The sequence below is a fragment of the Paramisgurnus dabryanus genome, chromosome 6 (genome assembly GCF_030506205.2).
Source record: "Paramisgurnus dabryanus chromosome 6, PD_genome_1.1, whole genome shotgun sequence".
NCBI lineage: Eukaryota > Metazoa > Chordata > Actinopteri > Cypriniformes > Cobitidae > Paramisgurnus > Paramisgurnus dabryanus.
The window spans coordinates 23205134-23228283 of NC_133342.1; the positions used below are offsets into that span (position 1 = coordinate 23205134).

A 23150-nucleotide genomic window follows, 5' to 3' on the forward strand; every position below is an offset into this window, starting at 1 on the left:
GGCTGCAGGATTGCAGTGATGTTTTATTTGGACCTATTTACAGCCCTCTTAAGCTGAAAACACAACATATTACGAAAAGTACGGGATAAATGATTCATTTATTAATTGTGGCCCATTTCCTTAATGCCTTCAACAGCTTAAACCACATCCTTCTGTGGGAATCAGCTGAAAGAAACGTAAAACAACAGGATGCAGGACTTTAACAAACTTTATAAGTATGCCCTGTGTTTTAACATTACATAATCATTTTTAAACTTCACAGAAAAAACCCCAAAACAACACCTGTTCAATGATGCACTTAAATAATAAGCTAGAGATTTTTGAATATTCGAAAAACAGACAATTTACTGATTCCCATGGTGCATCAATGTTGACTATTAGCCGATATTAGGGGACAATAGTCTATACCACTTGCTTATTTTCTCATTATCATAAATGTAACTCCAAAGAGCACATAAACTATTTTAGGCGCAGGGTGAGGGGAGAAATGGGGAGAGTGTAGCCACATAGTGGGTTGCTGTGTTTTCCATTGCTCTCTTGCTGATGGCAATATTAAAGTAATCTCAACCAGATGTTCATTAATGGCTTTTTAAGAGATCTCAGGGAGCGAGATGGAGAAGCGGCCCAGATCCGTGCTCTGATCTCGGGCTCGCTTGCACCACGCCAAAGGCCTGGAGCTCGATAATAATACACATCATCTGACAGCTCAGCTCCATAGCAACCAGCCTGTTTACAAGAACAACACTGACCAGGGAGCCTTTTCACACGTTTATTCCCGCAAAAAGCATCTTTCCTAACAATGACCTTATTGTGACAGATATGATAAAGCAGCTGAGTCAGAATTTTACTGTGAAATGTCCTAATGGGATTTTCATAAATCGATATAGGCATACTATTATAAATGGGACCTCATAAATTAATGGATAAAACTTATTTTACTCTAAAAATATTTTATGAAGATTTTTATGTCATTTATTCTTTTAAATAGATCACAGACCAGTTTAAATTGTGCAGTCAAAGTGTATGAGATATGTGAAAATATGTGACCCACTCTTTGAAAATCCAGCTAAAGTCATTTTTTGTATTTTACTGCTTTCTACATAAAATCAATATACATAATGTAAAGAATATGGTAACACTTTACTTGAAGGTGTGTGCATAAGACTGACATGACACCTTCATAATCATGACATGACACGTGTCAAGAACATGAAGGAGATTTTATGCACATTTATGACAACTGTTATTAAGTGTCATTCGTTCAATTATGTCGTTTTTAATAAAAAGATGACATTGTTTGAGATGTCTTTGTTATGACAACTTGACATACACCAATACATCATAACTTGTCATAATTGACAGAGTATTAACACTTAATGACATTTAAATTACAGATTATATTTGTACCACTGTAGTTGAGGTCAAGAAAAATATTCATAACGCTGTTATAAAATTATATGACAGAGAATTAACACTTAATGACATTTAAATTACAGATTGTATTTGTATCACTGTAGATGAGGTCAAGAAAAATATTAATAACGCTGTTATAAAACTATATGACAGAGTATTAACACTTAATGACTGGTAAAATGTGGTCAGTTATATTGGCTTGGTAATGTCAAGTTGTCATGACAAGTTATGATGTATTGGTTAATGTCATGTTGTCATAACAAACAATGTCATCTTTGCATTAAAAGTGAAATAATTGAACGATTGACACTTAATGACAGCTGTTATAAATGTGCATAAAATCTCCTTTATGTTCATGGCATGTGTGATGTCATGATTATGAAAGTGTCATGTCAATCTTATGGACACCCCTTCAAGTAAATGTTACCAAGAATATTTTGTAAGAATATAACTTGATTTTTTTTTTAATATTGACTTAGTCAGAACATGTCAAAGATTGAAATCAATGTTAAGGAAACCATGGTCTAATCTGATGCTCCTAATCTCATATTTAGATTATGAGACTTTGTGACTGGATTTCACGGATAGGGTCACAAATACAAGTGAGAAATGAAACACAGCCCAAAGCTGCCTATACATAGTTTTCACTATTCAGATTTAGACTGACTTATCATGCAATATACCATCTACGTTTCTCACAGAAGCTGCGGTGCGTTCATAAATTCCTTTGCACTGCCACAGTGCCTCTTAATTCACAAATGTATCCATCTGAGAACTTTTCTCAGGTTTCGTCAGCATTTAAGCGCAAAGGTTTATGGGTTTTACAGTGCAGTTGTGCATAGACTGCAAGTTCTGGTCTCGATGGTTTAGATCAGCAGAACACCATGTACTTCCTTTGTTCCTTAATGCAAACCAAACATGAAAACAACTGTGCATTGTTATATGAGGGATTGGGTTTACATGCATTCCCAATTAAGAGCTGGGCTTTTAAAATGGCTCCAATCTAAATTTAGTATCTTCTTAGATCTAAAAACCCACCACTTACATTTCTTCAAAAACGACACGTTTGACCTCGGGCAAATAGCGTACAATGGAACAACCAAATTGGACTATTAGCGTTGCATGATTTGGCTTGTTTGTGAATGACAGTGTGTTATAAGGTACACGACAAGTGGTTGCAATCATTTCTGAAGTAATAAAGCGGCAAATCGTGAGATCTTCACAAAACGCAGGTATTGTACTTTTCTCTGTCGTTCTGACTATATTTGAGACAGGCCCCGCAGCTCTGATGCCGAATGCCGACGCAGAAATACTGCACTTCCACAGTGCTGCTCCAGTCAGCCAGCGGGTCCCACAGAGCCTGACAGGAGGCATTTATGTCAGAGAGACGCCAAACTTGAAATGATTTCCAAAGTCTCTGCTGCCAGAGGCTGCTTTAGGCCTCCTTTTGTTCTCCCAGTTTGAAACGGGCATTGCAATAATTACGTGACTGTAATGCTAATGACGGGTTTATAATGGAGGTTCTGCTGTTCCCTGCAGACTTGGGATCCCAACAGACTGAGATTACCTAGGCAAGCCTTACCACAGATGGGCAGTGGGGAAGTCCAATTGGTAACAGATGTAGGTCTATGAAATGCTGGCTCAGACAACACTGATATATTGGCCCTCAAGGCCATCACAATATTATTGATACAGATAAACTACAAAGGCAGCATATGCTGTCATAAGTCTAATAACGCATAATTGTTTAAGAGGTCCATTAAGAATGTCATTAAAGCGACTTTCTGAAATGCCAAGACCACATTTTAATATTCAGGGTTGTGGAAATTACACACTTCAGGTATTCAGGCGACATACGCAGTTGTGTATTTGAGCAAGGTCCAACCACGTCTAATAAACACATGGGAAAGCATAATAAACTAGTGACTATGAAGGTTAGTCCTAAAACATGGGGTGAGCCCCCACACTCAATCACCTCTGTAAACAGCGCACTGGCCAGATTTTTCCCCTCTTTTTATATATACGTGTGGCTGAAAGCACAAGTTCAACTCAATTATAATCAGGCATATCTGGGCAAGAGTTTATTTACTGGGGTAAAGCAAAACAAAAGGACGTTTTAAGCTTAACTAAATAAACCAGCTATTAACCCTGTCCTCCACTTAAACTAATGGATTTAGCCAGTGTTTGCTTTTCTGATACTTACACAAGGATAGGCATTTTAATGGCACTAAATAAGCAGCTCCACGAGCACACGCTTGATGTGGATGTTATATTGCTTTTCACAATAATGCTGTTTTATACATGCGTCATGATGACAAACATCTATGCCTCTTCAGACTTCATTGGGATATATAAAGCAATAACTCTTTAGATATAAAGCTCAAATGAATAACGACTGTGAGTAACTTTGCAGGTGCATGAACATGTTTAATATCACCCGGGACCAAACTAAATGTTGTTGACAGGTAGTGTCTGATTTTAGATCCCACCATACGCCTAAGGCAGTTTGCTTCAACCCAGACGTTTAGTTGGTGGTCAGACACATCAGCCGAAGTCATATCCACTGTTAAGCAGCAACATAGTTTCCAAAGAAAATCACTGGTGTTTCCAGATAAATACAGTTGTTGGTAAAGTTACACTGTAAAGAAATTCTGTAGAAATTTGAGTATTACTGGCAGCTATTTGTCAGTAACTTATTGGCAACAGTTTGTTTAAAGTTAAATGAACATTAAACATTAACAAGTCTTTATCTTTACAAAATAGAACAGATAACAGATAAAAATAACAGCCTCATCAAAGCATTCTGTGAACCAATATCTGAAGAAAAAGAACAGGAAAAGGTTGATGAGGATTTCTGGTTCCCAGAATGCTTTGCATGATGCTGTTATTTTATAGTTTTAATATGTAAAGACAAAGACTTGTTGATGTTTTATGTTCATTTAACTTTGAACAAACTGTTAAATCTACAGTAAGATACTGGCAAACAGCTCCATAACTACAGCAAATCTTTTATTTAGTGGTCACAATGCATGGTAATAGTATTACAAGATGTCAAGGTCAATGATAGGTTCGTAAATATTATTTAAGTAAACCATGACAAAGAGCAATACCCTGTTACATTTATAGCGCTTTTAAAAGATATGCACATGAGTAGCTCAGATGCAAAAATTAGATAATGATTTTTACTCGGGGGCTAAAACTCATTGGAAGAGGTGGAGGCATTTCTCAAAGAGACCGATAGTGATCCATACAGTGGCCTTGAACTGAACGAAAATCCAGAAGTTGGGGCAGCTGACCACCCCTCCAGCACATTCAATGCCAATGAACCAACCTGGACGGAAATCCAAGAGGTGGTGAAAAAAGCAAGAGCTGCTTCAGCCCCAGGCCCCAGCGGCATTCCCTACGGGGTGTACAAGAAATGCCAAGATCTCCTCCGCCGCCTCTGGAAGCTATTTAAAAAGGTCTGGAAGAAAGGGTCTGTTCCATCAAGCTGGCAGAAGGCTGAAGGCTGCTTTGTTCCTAAAGAGGAAGGCTCAGTGAGTATTGGCCAATTCAGAACCATCTCTTCGCTCAGCACAGAGTGTAAGATCTTCTTCTCAGTGGTGGCAAAAAGAATGACCACGTACATGATCGAAAATGGATATCTCAACACCTCGATCCAAAAGGGAGGAATCTCAGGCTTTGCAGGGTGCCTGGAACATACAGGAGTCCTCAGCCAGATGATACATGAGGCCAGGATGAGGAAAGGGGTCTTGACCGTAGTCTGGCTGGACCTCGCCAATGCCTTTGGAACCATCCCTCATGATCTTATCCAGACAGCTCTACAACACTACCACATCCCAGATCATTTCAGGGCAATGATCAGCACCTACCTGGGGGGAATCCAGCTCCGCTTTAAGACAAAGGATTTCATCACTCTGTGGCAGCACCTTGGAAGAGGGATTGTCACAGGGTGTACAGTATCCCTGATCCTGTTTATCATGGGCATGAACCTTATCATCAAGGCAGGAGAAAAGGAAACCAGAGGCCCAAAGATGGACTCAGGGATCCTGCAACCCGCTCTTAGAGGTTACATGGATGATCTTACAATCACAACGTCTTCCCATGTTCAGGCCCGGTGGGTCTTAGCGAAACTCGAAGAGATGGCGACATGGGCCAGAATGACATTCAAGGCAAAGAAATCAAGAAGCTTGATAATCAGGAAAGGCATCATCTCCTTCAAGTACAACCTGGCCATACAAGGTGAGACCATCCCCTCTATTAAAGATAACCCAATCAAGTATTTGGGGAAGTGGTATGATGAGTCACTAAAGGACCACAACAATGTCCGTACCACTGAAAAGCAAGTAGAGCTGTGGCTGAAGAAAATAGAATTATCTGGAATTCCAGGCAAATTCAAAGCATGGCTGTATCAACATGGCCTGCTCCCCAGACTAATGTGGCTACTGACTATATATGATGTCCCTCTCACTGCAGTGGAAGGGGTAGAGTGTAAGATCAATACACACCTTAGAAAGTGGCTTGGAATTCCACCTAGTTTTACATCAGTTGGGCTATACATCAGATCAGGGCAACTTCAGCTACCTCTCTCTTCTGTGGTTGAGGAGTTTCAAGTAGCCAAGTGTAGGGTGGCCATGACCTTTTGAGAATCCAGAGATAGGAAAATCAGTGAAGCAGGTATAAGAACAAGGTCAGGACGGAAGGGGGATGCCACTGCTTCGCTAGCTCTTGCTGAAAGGAACTTAAAGCTCAAAGATATCATTGGAGCACCCTGTGTAGGATGGCAAGGCCTTGGTATGTCCCACTTTCATACATGGGGGAAAGCCAATGCAGTGGAAAGATGATCCAGGCAGAAGTAAGGGATTTAGAGGAAGAGCGAAGAAGGGCAAAGGCAGTGGAACTTGGATCCCAGAGTGCCTGAACTCGATGGGATCTCCCTAAGCGGAAAGTGTCATGGAATGATCTTTGGAGGCTGGAGCCATACTGAAAATCCTTTTTACTGAGGGCCGTTTATGACACCCTTCCTTCCCCTGTGAACCTCCACAGATGGGGGTTAAGGGATGACCCTCTGTGCAAGCTCTGCAGGAAGAAAGGAACAATGGCCCATGTCTTGACAGGTTGCAGCACAGCACTTGCTCAGGGCAGATACAGATGGCGCCATGACAAAGTCCTAACAGTCCTTGCCCGATATTTTGGAGCAGGAGAGAACCAGGAAATGCCAAAATAAGATCAAGGCGCCCCCTGCAATAGCTTTTGTAAAGGAGGGTTCAAAGCTACCAGGTCCCAGTAAGATCAGTGCAAGCATTCTGCAGTCTTCCCAAGCATGGGAGCTTAGGGTTGACCTAAAGAAAATACTTCAGTTTCCTGACTTTGTCCACACTACCTTGAGACCAGACACAGTCCTTTTCTCTTACACTGGAAAGAAGATCATCCTGGTTGAGCTTACGGTGCCATGGGAAGAGGGGTGTGAAGAGGCATTTGAGAGGAAATCTGAACGTTACAGGAAGCTGGTGCAAAACTGCAGAGAGAAAGGCTGGCAGACATGGCTGTACCCTGTTGAGGTGGGATGCAGGGGGTTTCCAGCCCAATCAGTCTGGAAACTGCTGACAGCTGTTGGACTGAAAGGATCAGAAACAAAAAAGGCGGTGCGAAGACTTGGGGAGGCAGCAGAGAGAGCCTCCTGTTGGATTTGGAATAGGAGGAAGGAGTCGAGCTGGCAGCCAGGAGGGAGTGAGTAGTGGCTGGCCACCACTGCTGACCCGCCAAAAGGAGAGTGTTATGGTCAAGGGTCAAAACACTCAATGATAGTTGGTAAACATCTGATGACACAACCTCCTGGCTAAGAGCTCCAGTCATTGCAAAATGACTGAAGGAGTAGCATCTAAGGATGTATGCTATCACCGCTAAATCACTGCTAAAGTCACAATCAAACATAGGGATGGTCTTATTTTCCTCGTCGTGATGTATTTCCGAGGGAAACGGCTTCTGAAATTTCATAAAAGGTAGGGTGGGACTTGAATTCGACCATCGAGAATTGATTGGATCGTTGTAAGTTGGGTCATGGTGATCTTGTCCTGGGCCCTCTTACCATTCCTCTTGACCTGAAGTAAAGAGAGATTGTTTCGAGGAGAGGAGATTTGCGTTTTCATTAAAGATTATGAAGGTACAGATAAGTCATTTGTAAAAATACCACAATATAAAAAAATTTATGTTTTTAATTTCAATTTCATTGTGACTTTAAGCTAGATGTGTTCAACATCATGCAGCGCTGTGCTGTGCAGATCAACAAGCGTATGACAGCAAAGTTCCACAAAGTGATTCGTAAGTAGTGTACGCTTGGATTGCTCTCGTAAATGTGTACTTCTGTCAATCTGCCCAGCTCTGCATGAAGTCGAACACACCTACTGAGTGAAATTAAAAGAAGAAAAGACGATGGTGTGTGCAAACGCTGTCTATAGCCATTGTGTATTTTGTTTATAGTGGATTTTTCTCATGCATGCACTGTTGTACACGTACTGCACGGGCTGCATGGGATGAGGTGTACAGACAAGGCAGAGCCTAAATACTTGGTGTTTTGATGGCCGCGGTATACTTTTAGCTTTTGAAAGCTGGGTGGATGCGGACAGAAAGTATACCTGGGCCTTCAGTCTAGCACTGAGAAATGTCAGAAGCTGTTTTTGTTAAAGGAACAGTATATGTAAGAAATTTATATAAATTAAAAAAATGATGCCGACACCCTTACTTTACCATTTATATGTTCATCAAATCACTTCAAATCCACTTAATCCCGGCCTCAGGCCATTCAGAAGTACAAGTTTGTTTTTCAGCAAAGTCCCCTTAGTGCACGAAAGATGAACTGGCTGAAAAATGGTGGACAAAACGATCGCGGATCACATTCAAACTTGTCTCCATTGTGAGTTCTTAGACCAGATTCACGAATGTGGCAGTGACATGGATCATAGCACCTCCTGATGTGTGATTCAGTTTTTCATTTTTACATTCTGACTTTAATTATTTGCAATGTTTCTAGTTGCATCTTTAGTGATTTTGCAACTATAAAAAGTAGATGCACTTTGAGGGTTTTGCAGCGAAAGACATTCAAATTTGTTAAATGCCATTAAAATGACAAAAGAGTGATATTTGTGAATGTCAGTTACTGACTAATAATCTTTTCATTGCCCTTAAAGTGACAATACTGAACCTAAACATAAGAGCCTGATAAAAATGCTAATTAGAAAACATGTTAGATGCACTTGGAGGGTTTTGGATCTGAACTCTACATATGCAGTTTGAGTAGATATAGTACCAAGCAAAACATTTGTTACCTTCTTACAAACAACAAATGTTCTAACTACTGTCATCACCTTCTTCAAATGCCTCTCAAACTTGTCCTTATCCTGTACATAATGTATGTACACTGTAATTTAAAGAGGGTATCAGGATACCAGCTTTTCTGGTACCCTCTTTAAATTGCCCACACTGAATAATTCACATTTCGTTGCTACTGTTTGAAATGAATATGAAAAGAGTTTGGCTGACCTTTGGATTGCAAATTAAATTCTGTTAGTTGGATGAGAGGATTTATGTTTTTAGGAAGAAATTGATAGGGGTATAAGTGTTTTGACAACCTTTGCAGATGACCATTGGTTTAGTTTGATGCTATGTAAGTACTTTAGGGCTAGATCAAGAAATCTGGCTTTCGCACAGAAAATGAAGATGTATTGGCCTTAATGGTAATTGAAAACATGAGGTTAGCATCTGATGGTAACACACGCTCTGAAGAATGTTCCACTAACTGGTGTGCTTCATTCATTCTTCAATGACAGTCCTAAAGCAAAACATATAAACACAAAATTTATGAAATCACAGTGGTTAAATGTTTTTATTTATATAATATTTTATTTATTTTCATAAGTTCAATCCAGTTTTATTCAGGACAGACATTTTCTCTGTGCAGATCATTTTTGAGCATTTTATTTTTGTTGTAAGGAAAGATTTGTTATGCTTGTTACCTTCAAAACCTTAACTTACATATGAAGTACAGGGTCACACACATCAAACCCACATAGACTGAATATATACAGTAACAGATTTATTTAATAGGCATTTTTGTTTAATCCAATTGTAAAATGCTGGAAAAAACTGCCTTCCCTGCTGCAACACAGTTGTCTGCCTCGGATCAGGGCCACCAAGCCCAGTGTGAGTTGCTTCAGGTCTGGGTCAGGAGTTGGTAGGAGCCCTGTGCACCCTGCTCTGGGTCTCAGCATCCTAAACTCACTGCAGATGTGAGAAGCTGCAAGGTCATGGCTGGAAATTAAAGAACAAATTCAGAACAGAAATAAGGCAGTTCATTGGTTAGGAAGATGGACATATCCTCAAAGTAAGGTCAGAGTTGTCCAGAGACCATCTGGCTTGTTTAAACACAGTGATTAGTGAAGCCCGCCAATCAAAGAGAGGCCAGTGTTATCCCAGGTTTGGATGTGCTTGTATATAACATGCATTAAAGATCCCGTACAAATACATGTCGGCGTGTTTTGTCTCATGTTGCTTGCCCACTTTAAAGCTTTTGTTTTCCTACCTTTTTTCACACAATGTCAAAGTAAAAGGCAAAAGGAGACATCTAAACTAGAATTGCTGTGTTCATTGAGATGGCCTAATCTGCTTTAACCTTTTCACTCAGAGAATCCCTGATTGGCAATTTCCTGTCCGTAATTAATCATGCCAAGTTTTTGACAAGCTCAATATCAGTATTATCAGTAATTTTGTAACTATTCTACAGTTTTCCTAGAAAGAAAAGGTAGCTAGGAATGTGTATTCATGAGAACGTGTTACCGTAATGTAATAGTTATCATTATTATCCATTATTATCCATGCACACACACACACACACACACACACACACACACACACACACACACACACACACACACACAATATTTCCAAATTATGTGCAAAAACATAATCATATAATTTCTTTCATTTTTGACGTAATCAATGGCTTTGATAAAGTCATAAACTGACATGACTCCAAATGTTCCAGAGTCATCTGTACAGTTTCAAAATTTAACAAACAAGTTTTCAGATTCCCAAGCATGTACGTCTGCATTTGTTGGGAAGCAAAGCAGGAACCTTGCGCTGAGCTCCAGTCGGCTCTCCACTGTGCATGCACTATGCAATTCTAAAATATTTTGAAACCCAATTTCCTGTTTCCTGTATGAATCATTTCTGCTGCCATGGCAACAGCTGCCTCTGGCTCTCCAGCACTCACATCCTATCATATTGGAGGTAAAGTTACTAATTTGCTAATTTGTATAATAGTTAATAGTTAAAGGGACATTGCACTTTTTTGAAAATATGCTCATTTTCCAGATCCCCAGAGTTAAACATTTGATTCTTACCGTTTTGGAATCCATTCAGCTGAACTCCCAGTTTGGCGCTACCACTTTTAGCATAGCTCCATTGAATCTGATTAGACCATTAGCATCGCACTAAAAAATAACTAAATAGTTTCGATATTTTTCCTATTTAAAACTTGACTCTTCTGTAGTTACATCATGTACTAAGACCGACGGAAAATTAAAAGTTGCGATTTTCTAGGCCGATATGGCTAGGAACTGGAAGGCCCTATCAAACTGAAATAATGATCAAGGACTTTGCTGCTGTAACATGGCTGCAGCAGGCGTAGTGATATTACGCAGTGCCCGAAATAGTCCCCTGCTATTGAAAATAACCAATGGGACTATTTTCGGTCAGTGCGTAATATCACTACGCCTGCTGCAGCCATGTTACATTAGCAAAGTCACTGATTTTTACGCCAGTTTGAAACACAAAACACATATTTTGAAAACGCAAGCAACACACATGACACTCCGAACACATATTTTGAATTTGCACCCCTCGGATGAGCAGTCACGAGCCGCCACTGAATGTTACCAAATGTATGCATATGTGTATCTAAAAGTTATAAAGGGTACTGCCCCAATGACAACTTGGGACCATTTTTTTCTTATAGTATTTTATTTGGCCATACAATTTAAGTGAGTGCAGTCAGTCCTTGAACATGATCACAGGATTTTGGTGGACTGTTTCTTTAAATAACGTTTGCTGCAATGTGAGCCACTTCCAGAGAATTGATTTATTTTTATTTATGTGTTTTAGGTTTGGTTCAGTTTTGTATAAATAAACCTAAAAAGTGAAATTGTGGAATATACATATCACAGACATAAAAACAAAGCATATATTTGATTAGGTGGTTTCAGATGTTCATTAGCATTGATTTAAAAGCTCATTTAGAAAGGGTACAGTGTGATGGAAATTTTTCAATGGTGCGTCATCAGACAACAGTATCAATCTTGGCACCACACTTGATGAACAAACAAAAAAATGTGTTTGTTGATGTTAACAATGCGTTATTTTTGTTACGTTCAAAGATTTATTGCAATGAGGAACTTTTCCACCCAGTTTCGTCAGCATAGGAAGCCGAGTCTAAATATAATCAGAATATGGTGGCTATTTTTTCACAGTTTATCTCATTAATCCAAAGTAATTAAACAATAGACTCATTCTTTAGTAGTATCCTATATTTGCTTCTTGTCAGTGTACCATGGGAAATTAATATGACACATGTCCTTAGGCATTTTGTTTTGGAAAGAAATGTGACTTTATAGATTTGGCCTGAATTTGTCTCTTGCTTTTAACATACAAGTAATGTATTCAGTCCTAGAAACATAATTATCATATTTTTATTGATTGGGCCTCTGCATATGTTTTCAATCAGAGGCCCTCACTGTGCCAGCACAGTCTGGTACACAGAAATTCTTCAAATTGTGACTAATAGACGTTTCATTTCTTTAGAAAACTTTATTAGATATTAATAGGCAGCACTGTGAAGTTGAACCTTGGGTGTCAGTGGACTGTTTTAAAATTCCAGTGCATAGAGGAGCCTGCTCCATATCACACACACATGCACAACTGTATTAACACACTAAAACACAACCTCTATGCCATTGTACGAGCCTCTCACATCTTTGCTTGCGTAATACAGTTTCCTCTTAAAGCCGTAACTATCCGAAGGCTAGCACTTTTTCCACAAGCAAAGCCAGGGCAGCCTGGGATTTCTGATCCTGATAAAATCAGAACTTAATAGACAAATGAAGGAAAATTGGATTAGTGTTGCAATCTGAACAGTCATCTTACATCTGTGCTGGAACAGTTAAGTTAAAGCAGATCAACACTAGTCCATATCATTGTCCACAATCACAAGTACTCACAAGAGGGGCCTGCCATTGGCCCATCACTCAATAACTGGGTTAATGGCCTAACACTTCCCATTAATAAATGACTACTTCTCCTGGCCTCTCGCTCCTTCAGAGGTGATATTCATCACTGCTCTTAATTTTGTTTATCTTTTCATGCTCTCTCCCCTTAGCGACGGTCATCAATTAGCTACTCTGGCCTTCCTCTTCATGGCCTCAGCCTGTCGGCCGGCAGGGTCAAGGGGTTAATATAAGAATGAGCCTAATTTCCAAACAGCTTTGAGTCCCATGAGGTCTGTGGAATTTGGAGAGGTGGTTCTTAAACGTTGCTCTGCGGGTCATGCTATTATTATCAATGAACTAAGACAACCAAGAGGATAATATAAAGGAAATGATCATTGTTCTTAAGTTAACTGTTCTGTATCTGTGTTACAGGGATTTTCATGCCCAGCAATGAGGTCACAAAATGGCAAAACACAATTAGGATCAAGCTCTGCATGCGTTATTAGCATGAGAACTCATTTAAGATGCTGGTCTTTTGCACATTTTCTTTTATCAGATCCTGGCTCTCATTTTTGGACAAGTCTTGTTCAGTTTTCTGTAAGACTCAAAAATTGAATCTTTATCCTTTGATTGGACTTACAATGTTTTAATCATAAATCCTTCACTTTAGCAATGTTCGCCATCATCCACACAATACCTCAAAGCATGAATAACTATAAAAACCATATTGTAGCTATTGTAAAATTTGAGGCCTGAAAAATGACAGTAGAAGATCAGTTATGAAATATTTCGTCATCATCATCACAAAAAAACCTTATTACAGAAGTCTAAATAAAAAACCATAAAACACACAGCAAACACACTAAAACAACAAACAAATTATTGCATCCATAATTTGACATTCATATTGTCATAATGAGTATTGGGTTTCAGGACAGGTGCTTTACATGTCCATACTCATTAAATAATCATTTCATGCATTTTTATATTTTGTATAAATCACTAAAGCATAGGACCGAATAGACGTGTATGTGTCTAAATACACGGCAGTATCAGTCGTAGTTCATCTTCATTGATGAAGTACGTTGGATCTGCTTTTAATTTACGTGAGGTTGCCTCTCCAGACAACTTGGAAAAGTAACATGAGATGTAAAAAGACTAAGATCAACATACTGAGCACTAACGCCGCTGGCCACGCATTAGTTATAGATTGTAGCTCTTGACACAGTGTGTAAACGAAATGGTTTAAAATAATTGGATTACAATAAATCATTAATAACTATTGGACATGTTTGATCGTGAGGTACAAGGAAACACTAGCAACATATTAAATTGATTAAGAATAAAGCTGCACGACATTTGAGTTTAGCAGATGAAATGGCTCTCAGAGAAATGGTTTGCATTTAGGTAAATACAAGCTTTTTATATAAAATAACGCCTCAAAAATATAACAACAAAATATCCTTTTTTGTGTAAAGTTTGAATACATAATATTATATTATAAATTAAATGATATTTTGGATCATTTATAGACTTAAATGTGTATGTGAGTTTTCTTTAGCGAGGGGAACATTCCGACCCCTACAGTTTTAGGTGCATTTATTGTAGGCCTATTTATGTTAACCTTCGTTTTTGCTCTGCTCGTTAGAAAAATGTATGTTAGGCTACCTACTACAGATATGTAATTTGTGCGTGTTTCATTTTAAGGAACATTGAATATTTTAAGGGCCCGTAAGATAAGAGGTTCCTAATCTAACCACATTGTTTCATGGATATAATGATCCACACTGTGATAAAAGATTACGCCCAGAGCAAAGCGCACGGTTCAAGTCGCCATTTACTGTCCTTCGTGCAAACAAATAAGATTAAAATAAAATTTTATTGATTGAATTAAAATTAATTAAATCAATAAAAACATGTTTTTTATGCAAGCTTTATGATTGTGAACTTGTAATCATTTTACACATTTAACTTTATTACTTTATTTATGACGTTTTAACACATTTAACTTTATTTTTACAATACAAACCTTTAATCCACGTGATTACAAAATTACAGGCATTGATGCATTTGTTAGCTGAAGCTCATTTTTTATTAGATATGTAGCTATTGAATTATAATTTGTAAATCATAAAAATGTTCGGTATTTTAAAGCATTATTATTATGATATTATTATTAATTAATAATAATAATAATATAATTTATATTATAAACATATAGGCTATTAATTGTCTTTGCCAGAGGGGAGTTAGTGACAAATTAATCAAAATCATCTGTATCTGTGTTTGATTGAGATCCTCATTTGTTTTTAACGTTCTCTTTGTAGGCCTATGGGGAATGTAAAATGTTCCTTTTTCGTTTAGGGATATATTTTAATAATGTGATTTTCTAAACGTTTTAAATACGATTCACATTGATTGTTTAGTAATTTGTGGGTTACAACTGACTTAAGTGCAAAATTAATTAAATGCAGTTAACAACTCTGAGAGTTACAACGATACATTCAATAACTGAATTGTATTACCATACCTAAAGACAGAGCAGACTCATTTTACTTCTCATTTTACATTTTACTTCATTTATTTTTCTGCCAATGTGAGCATCATTCCCATAGCTCTGTTGATTTGACTTAGGCAAAATATTTTATAACTATTCGCATTATTTTGCAAACATTATGAATGAAGAGCAAATGCTGTTCCAGAAATCTACTCTTCATTATAGTATCCGGCCGCTGTTGTTATAAATATTATTGTTTACATTTAATCATTACAATTGATGTTTTAGTGTGCTAGAGTAGACCTTACATACTTTAATTTATATTTACTTTCTGTCAAAATATCAAGATCGCTACATGTATCTTTTTTATGTTTGTCATTAATATGATATTTACGTAAAGTAATTATTAAAATAGTCTTGGTTTATTTATCCGGGCCTGACTTTGGCTTTCCCTGCAGTGTTCCTTGTGAGGTAAGAGCTTTTCTTCACAGAGATTCGAAGCTTCGATATGTGGCAGATTTACAGGCAGAGTAAAATAATAATAATAAAAAAGCAAAGCGCTGGCACGGGCAGCGAGCTGGGCTTCGAGGGAGAAATGAGATCTTGGGGGGAAACTAATGATGAAGAAAGATCTCCTCAATCCAAGCTCCTTAATTAAATGCATGGAAAAAACGAGAGAGGCACTGCACATCTGGATTCAATCTGCACCCCTTTGATGGCATCAAGTGCTCTTTTCCCAGACCTAGGAGGCTGACGGAGGCAGCCTGGAGCCTGAACTCATGCCATTGCGACACATGCAGAGCTCGATCCCCTCCTGACGGGAGACTCTTTAAAAGCGCACGCAATGTCTCAGCATCCTCTGTAAACCGAATATTTTAGCATCTAATCATAGATATGTTGACACAATTAGAGAATGTACAATGTCCATCCCAAGAACTTTGTTTGTGTTTAAACTTGATTTCTTTAAGACAACTTTTTTATCAAGTATCACTTGAAAATTTCCCATTCATTTTTAAGACGTTCATAAAGTAAAAAAACAATTGAAGCATTATGTTTTTTCCAATCTAATAAAAAATAGCTCATTCAGTTTTTATTATCACTAAAAAGATCCCCGAGTCTGTTCAATCAGATAGGCAACTCAATTATATAGCATAATTATTAAAATAGGTTACTTTAAATGTTGGGGTGGGGCTGTGTGTACAATGTGTGTTGTGGGTGGGGAAAATTTTAAACATTAGAAACACCGACAAAAACATTGCCACGTAATTAGGTCTTCTTGCATGTGTATTATCCCTCCCGACGACTTCAGATGCATGTTGGGCTAAGCTCCCCCCTCTGTGCCAGTGTGTCGCCTGAGGTACTGAAGAAAGGAGCTAGAAAGGAGAGGCTCGTCCTACCTCCTACTATTGGGCGTACGTCGTTCGTTTGTGCCATCATACTTTTCTCGCCAGCTTACTCATTCCCTCATTTAAAACTCCGTCAGAATGAGAAGAAAAAGTCTCTGTTGTGCAACTTAAGAGGGAATCATCGTGTAATGCAAATGAGTCCTTGATGTGGAGATGTCTACTGGTGATGCCATTTCCCATAAAGACACATAACTGTCAAGTTAAAAAGTGGAAACGACGCGTGTCTGGATCAACACGACGCTGAACAACGGATGTAAAAGTCTCAAATCGCTCTATTTGTCGAGCACAGAGTGATTGTTTATGGTCAAGACTTAACCGATGTTGGTTATAAGTGGAAGAAAGTTTTGGTTTCGTCAGTTTGCGTCATGACTTCCAGCTATGCTCATCTAATGGACAGACAAGCCACGCTACCTAACCGACTGGAGAATCCGATTACCGCAAATCAGGATCATTTACAGGCTAAGAAAAACTTTTCCGTAAGTCACCTGTTGGATCTGGAGGAAGCGCGGGAGATGGTGGGAACTCATGCGGAGGAGAGCGCAGTAGAGACGGGCAGGAGTATGCTGGAGTCTCCGGGACTGACCAGCGGCAGCGACACAACACAGCAGGAGAGTAAGTGCATAATCAATGCATAACTTTCAAATACTCAAGCACCTTTTAATTCAAAAAGTACTTAGTGTCATAAAACCGATAGGTAATAACTTTCATTTTTGAGACCTATAAACAAGTTTTCGGTTTGGAAAAAAAATTGGGCTATATAAAACCTTATATATGAGCAGTGAATTTTAACATGCCGCATTATTTGAATGCCACCTCATTCGACCATTTGAATTAGTTTTCATCTTTTAACATGTCCACTGTCCTGAATGAAATTGATCGTAGTGAAACTTCCACGCCAACTTTGTGGTCAAAAGCTTGAGAAATAGGAAAAATATGTCAGGTCACAGGTCAGTAATAACTATTTTTCATATTACCTCATATTACACACATATCATAGGGGTTTATAGAACCACGAACAATCAGGAAGTAATAAAAATTCGATATTTTATTAGCATCATAAGGTATATAAAACTGTCATATTTGTAGATTTAATGTAGACATCAGCAAATGTAGACTAATGGCCGTTTTTATGAGTCTTTTTGATAATATGCACAATTAAGAGATGTATTTAATTGCGTGTTGAGTTGTTACATTCAAAGCCTTTACTCGACTGTTGTAATTAAATCTAAGACATTGGATGATGGGCCTAAATTATTCTGCATTAAGGTTCAAACAGAAAAGATATAACATAATGTTTAGGACTTTCAGGTAGAAACTTGATTAATTTGCTAAGAGTAGCCTAGCAGTAGGCCTATTTTTATATTTTCTTCTAAGCGAAACTAGGTCTGAATTTTTGATTTCCAAAATATTTTTTTATTTCCGAAATTTATATAAAGCCTATATATAAATAACAACGTAAAAGAAAGTGAAGATTTTAATTTTTTCAAATAAAAAAGGAAAGAGCACAATTTATTTATTTGATATTTTCTTTATTTGATGTTTTATGTTTTTTTTTACCTATAGGTTTGTTTTCACTTTGCCAGCTGATGATTATAATAGGCTGCATTTCAGATAAATTATAAAAAGAGAAAAAACCCGAGAAATTAAAATAAACACACAAACCACTTGCAAATGGAACCATAAGCAACAATTTTACGTGTAGGCTAATTGTATATGATGAGCGTTTTTTTATATAATACATTTGAATCCGCTACTTTGCACAAGTAAATCAAATAAACAACTTATAAAAAGTGACATTTATTTAAAAAATATTTAATGGATGTAAATAAAGTTGTGCGTGTGTAACCTACGTTTTAGGTCTTGCGACATAACCAAGCAAAAATACTAGGCCTCAGCCTATAATTTCGAAAACCGATCAAATTCAATAGATTTTCAACATCCCTATCCAGACAGCTGTCACATGTAGAACTGTTAATGCTCAGGGTTTAGCATTGATAACCTCTCCTTTTATCTTTGTTTTGAGTTTAAGTCCTAAGAAGAATTGGGGCGAATCAATTCGTCACTAGGGTATTTTTCTCCCTCTCTGGGCAGTTTTATGAGGCGCTTTAAGACTTGATTAATGTGTCCAAAGACTCTGTATTCAACGATCTGCCTTTTTACCAATAAAAATCCTAAAGATTATACTGGGTTCCACGAACTAAAATGCCCTATTTTTTTTGTAAAATAAAATTGTGTCTGATGATGGATGATAAAGAAAAAGAAAAAAGAAAATATTACCATGTATATTTGAGAAAACTGATACTCTGAAGTCAGACTGATTGCATAGTTTCATGTTGTGATTCTTTATTTGCATTTCTATAAAACTAATATATATGCAAGATTATGACACACAAGATTGCATGAAAATCATTCTCAAATCCCTTCAATGAGCTTTTTTGATAATATTCCCTAACATTATCATGCCAGAAAGATTTGTAAAGTATTTTTATATAAAATGTTTTGTTGTTGATTTTCTACAACAAACCAGTTCTACTGTTCATTATGTATTTCATTTTCTATTTCCCACTTCAGGTCGGTTGTTAAATGAGTACTACTATATACTGAGCATATTCCTGACAACATCATCCTAATTTCACGGTGTGTATTCATACATATGTGTGTGTTTGTGTCTCCTCAGATGAACAACTCAACTCAGAGGAGAAGAAAAAGCGTAAACAGAGGCGAAATAGGACCACATTCAACAGCAGCCAACTGCAGGCCCTGGAGAGGGTATTTGAGAGAACACATTACCCTGACGCCTTTGTCAGAGAGGACTTAGCACGACGGGTCAACCTTACTGAAGCTCGAGTTCAGGTTAGTTGATTTTATATAATCCATACAGTCAGTGGAATGAACTTTCAACTGTTCAGTGTAAAGACACCATGTGGATTCAACTGTACTTAAAGTATAATTAAGGTGATCTTAGAGCACTATGTTGTCAAAGCTGCTCTTTATACTATGTATTTCAAAGCAAGAATCTTTTGTTGTTTCCCAGGTCTGGTTTCAAAATCGGCGGGCCAAATTTAGACGAAACGAACGCGCAATGCTGGCCAGTAAAAATGCCTCATTGCTCAAGTCTTTCTCGGGAGAAGTAACAGCCGTAGAGCAGCCAATTGTCCCACGACCTGCTCCCAGGCCCAACGACTACCTGTCCTGGGGAAACTCACCATCATACAGGTTAGATGTCTAGCTATTTATCTGTCTAAAAGGGTTAGCCATTAATTATACTGTAGATTATAGGGTATGGAGTTTTCAATCTAATTGTAAAGTGGGATGAGTTACACTTCTTTGTGGATTACTCATTCATGAGAAAAACTGCTGTTTTAGTTGGTGTGGATATGGTTCCAGTCATGGAGAGACAAGTTTTGACTTGCCACTATGTGTAGAAATTAACATGAAAAAATATATATTTAAAAATACACTAATGAAAATTTAATGCATCACAAAATACAGTTAATGAATCATTTAAAATATGCAACTGTAACACTTTATAAATTGTATTTATATAATCATAATTATAACCATTTAGGAATCTATCCATGAAGAACTCGGTACACTTGGCATCTATACCAGAAGCAACTACAAAAATTGAGCTTCAGTATATTTCCATATATCTGTCTGTTTGCATACTGTAAGCGTATAAACTGTAAACATATGTGACCATGGACCACAAAACCAATTATAAATAAGCTTTCTATTGCTGTATGATTTGTTAGGATAGGACAATATTTGTCCGAGATACAACTATTGTATAAAAATCTGGAATCTGAGGGTGCAAAAAATCTAAATAAAAAAATATCGCCTTTAAAGTTGTCCAAATGAATTCCTTAGCAACACTAACAGTATTACTTATGATAAATACATTTTTGATATATTTACGGTAAGACGTTCACAAAATATCTTCATGGAACATGATCTTCACTTAATATCCTAATGATTTTTGGCATTAAAAAAAATCTTTAATTTTAACCCATACAATGTATTGTTGGCTATTGCTACAAATATACCCGTGCGGCTTATGTTTTGTGCAGGGTCACATATTCTCAGAAAGTCATAATGATTTTTTCAAAATTGGTAATGTGGTAATCGACAGCAAAAATTTCTCTCCCTTTGCTTAAACTATATAACTGTTTAAATTAATTAAAGTAAACTGTTGACAGATTTAATAAGATAAATGTACGCAAACATAATGTATTATGATTTTACAAAAAAAAGATTAAAACTTATATACATTTCACCAGTTAAGTAAATTTTGAAAATAAAAATACAGAATATTCAAATCAAACACATAATTGAACACGTATTGTGATATTAAACATGTATAGTTGCATTCCTGATCTGAGGTATTACTTAACAATTTGAATAAAACTGAAAAGAAAACTTCCTGACAACCTTACTCCTTTCTTACAGTGCCATGGCAACATATTCTCCTTCATGTGCGAACAACAACACAGCACAGGGAATGAACATGGCCAATAGCATCGCCAACCTGAGATTGAAGGCCAAAGAATACAGTCTCAACCAGGTACCCACAGTCAACTGAACTGGACAGCAGAGCAATACCAACATCCCAACCAAAGCTTTCTGTCAGCGACTTTTTACATATTTTTCTGTCCTTCTGTATGTGTTTTACTCGTATTCATCTAATTATCAAAAGAAGAGGAAGCAATAAAGAACTTCATAAAGGTACCAAGCTTTCCTTAACCAACCGAAGACATGCCACATTCTTGGCATGTGGGAAAATGACATGTGGGAAAATTTGGTTTTGGAAAGCACAAAATGGAAACATCACCCAACTGTTGGTAGCATGAGTGTGGTCATCTCTTTTGAAGATGATGGCTTACTATAGATTTTTTGAAACCGTTGCTGACCACAGGGATTTGACGACCTCTGCGGAATTTACATACTACGATGTTCCGGGCATCTGGGAAGTTTTTAGGATTTCCCCCTTGATTTCACTTTGGAACTCATAACTGCACTGAGGCCACAAACTGAGATTTTAAAGTGTTTTGATTTTTGGAACTGGGTAAAATGCCTCTCTTATTACTTTTCAGTTTTTACCCATGACAAGCAAGCGTTATGTGTTTATTTTGGCATATACAGAAGTGTAGCCATGTTATACAACAGTCTGTAATTAAGGTTGAACCATGACATCTTTTCAATGAGTTTGGAGTTATGATTTTACCCATTTATGTTTTCTAAATATATCTAAACATGTAAAATACCTTTGCAATAAAAATATCCAAGCAGTGTCATGGCTTAGCGTACCAGGATTAGTGTGTTAGAGACAATATCTGTTTCCTTAAAAGCCCGGTCAGTCTCACATGAAAACTTGATTTATTGTTCAGAGCAACAAACCTTGCTGTTATGTTAAAGTTTTTCAAATGTTCTTAAGCGCATAAACTGGTGGCTTAATCTCTTGTTATTCTGTTGCTGGCAACAGTTCTGGATACAGTATCACATGTCAAGTCCTTTTACATTATGTACGTAGCCTCAGAGGAGGTATTTTAGAATAAAAGTAGATGAAACACACACTCCCCCAATTGGCCGGTTTAATTTACACCATTACACTCCAAAAGGAAAGACAAAAGTGAAATAATTCAGAAACCCAAGCGCACGAGAAGTGCATATGTGTGCTTTCACAAAAGCTAAAATACTCATGTTTGATGGTTGTTAGTCTTTTCCTCCCTCTGTGAGAGCACACCTTCAAACTGTAAAATAACTATACATCAGGACTCTTGGGTGCTCCGTGAGAAACAGTAGAAAGCGTAGCCGAAATTCCTGTGGCTCTTTTCCTAAAACCATACGCTTGTTTTCACCGTCACTCTGTTCTTAGGGTAAACAAAAGCGGGGAAATGACTAAATTCAACTAATCGAGTCGGTCAGTTAGCATTAGATCCAAACACTTCCAGTGCTGATGTTCTTCCCCTGCCAGCTATCATCTCATTAAAGTGCCTGTGTATTTGCTTTGGACATGAAAACGTTTTAAAGGCTGAAGAGAAAAATCAGCTGACAAGAGCACACTAAAAAACAGCCTGCGCGTTTTACTACCCGACGATGGACTTTTTGGTGTTGCGTGGTGAACTTTGATTCTTTTAACCGGTCTTTAGGGCCAGCCCTGTAAAATTTTTGTTGAACAGTAATGTTTACTTTCAAAACAGGCTGTTTATGGCACAGGAAGTGATCGTTTGGGTTTAAGTGGCCATGGGCTGTTTTTGAATGACTGACATTGGCTTGTTTATGTACCTGATGGCTCCCTTGGTCTGCTGATTACATGTGACCTCAGAGATAGACAACAGGAGGAAGGGGGGGTGAACAGTGGTGAGTTGTTTTTCCTTTTTTTCATCCATGTTTCAGCAGCACTGCAAAGAAATTTGTTCGCATTGTAATGCATTTCGTAAATGAGAGTATATTTGAGGGAAGTATAATATGTGCATTCGGTTGAGTTTGACGTTTAAAGTATTAGTTTAAAAAAAATCCAGATAATTTACTCACCACCACCATGTCATCTAAAATGTTGATGTCTTTCTTTGTTCA

At 37.6% G+C, this 23150-nt stretch overlaps 1 protein-coding gene across 1 annotated transcript; it reads left to right on the top strand.

The window, feature by feature from the left end:
* Positions 1–16465: 16465 nt before the first annotated feature.
* Positions 16466–21868, top strand: prrx1a (paired related homeobox 1a). The gene is made up of 4 exons (XM_065276142.2): positions 16466–17186; positions 19252–19427; positions 19609–19790; positions 21024–21868. The coding sequence occupies exons 1-4, from the start codon at positions 16940–16942 to the stop codon at positions 21154–21156; spliced, it is 738 nt and encodes a 245-aa protein (XP_065132214.1). The 5' UTR covers positions 16466–16939; the 3' UTR covers positions 21157–21868.
* Positions 21869–23150: the final 1282 nt, after the last annotated feature.

Coding starts and splice junctions, on each gene's coding strand:
- prrx1a (XM_065276142.2), top strand. CDS start 16,940: ATGACTTCCAGCTATGCTCATCTAATGGACAGACAAGCCACGCTACCT. Junction 17,187..19,251: donor CGACACAACACAGCAGGAGA/GTAAGTGCATAA, acceptor GTGTCTCCTCAG/ATGAACAACTCAACTCAGAG. Junction 19,791..21,023: donor GGAAACTCACCATCATACAG/GTTAGATGTCTA, acceptor CCTTTCTTACAG/TGCCATGGCAACATATTCTC.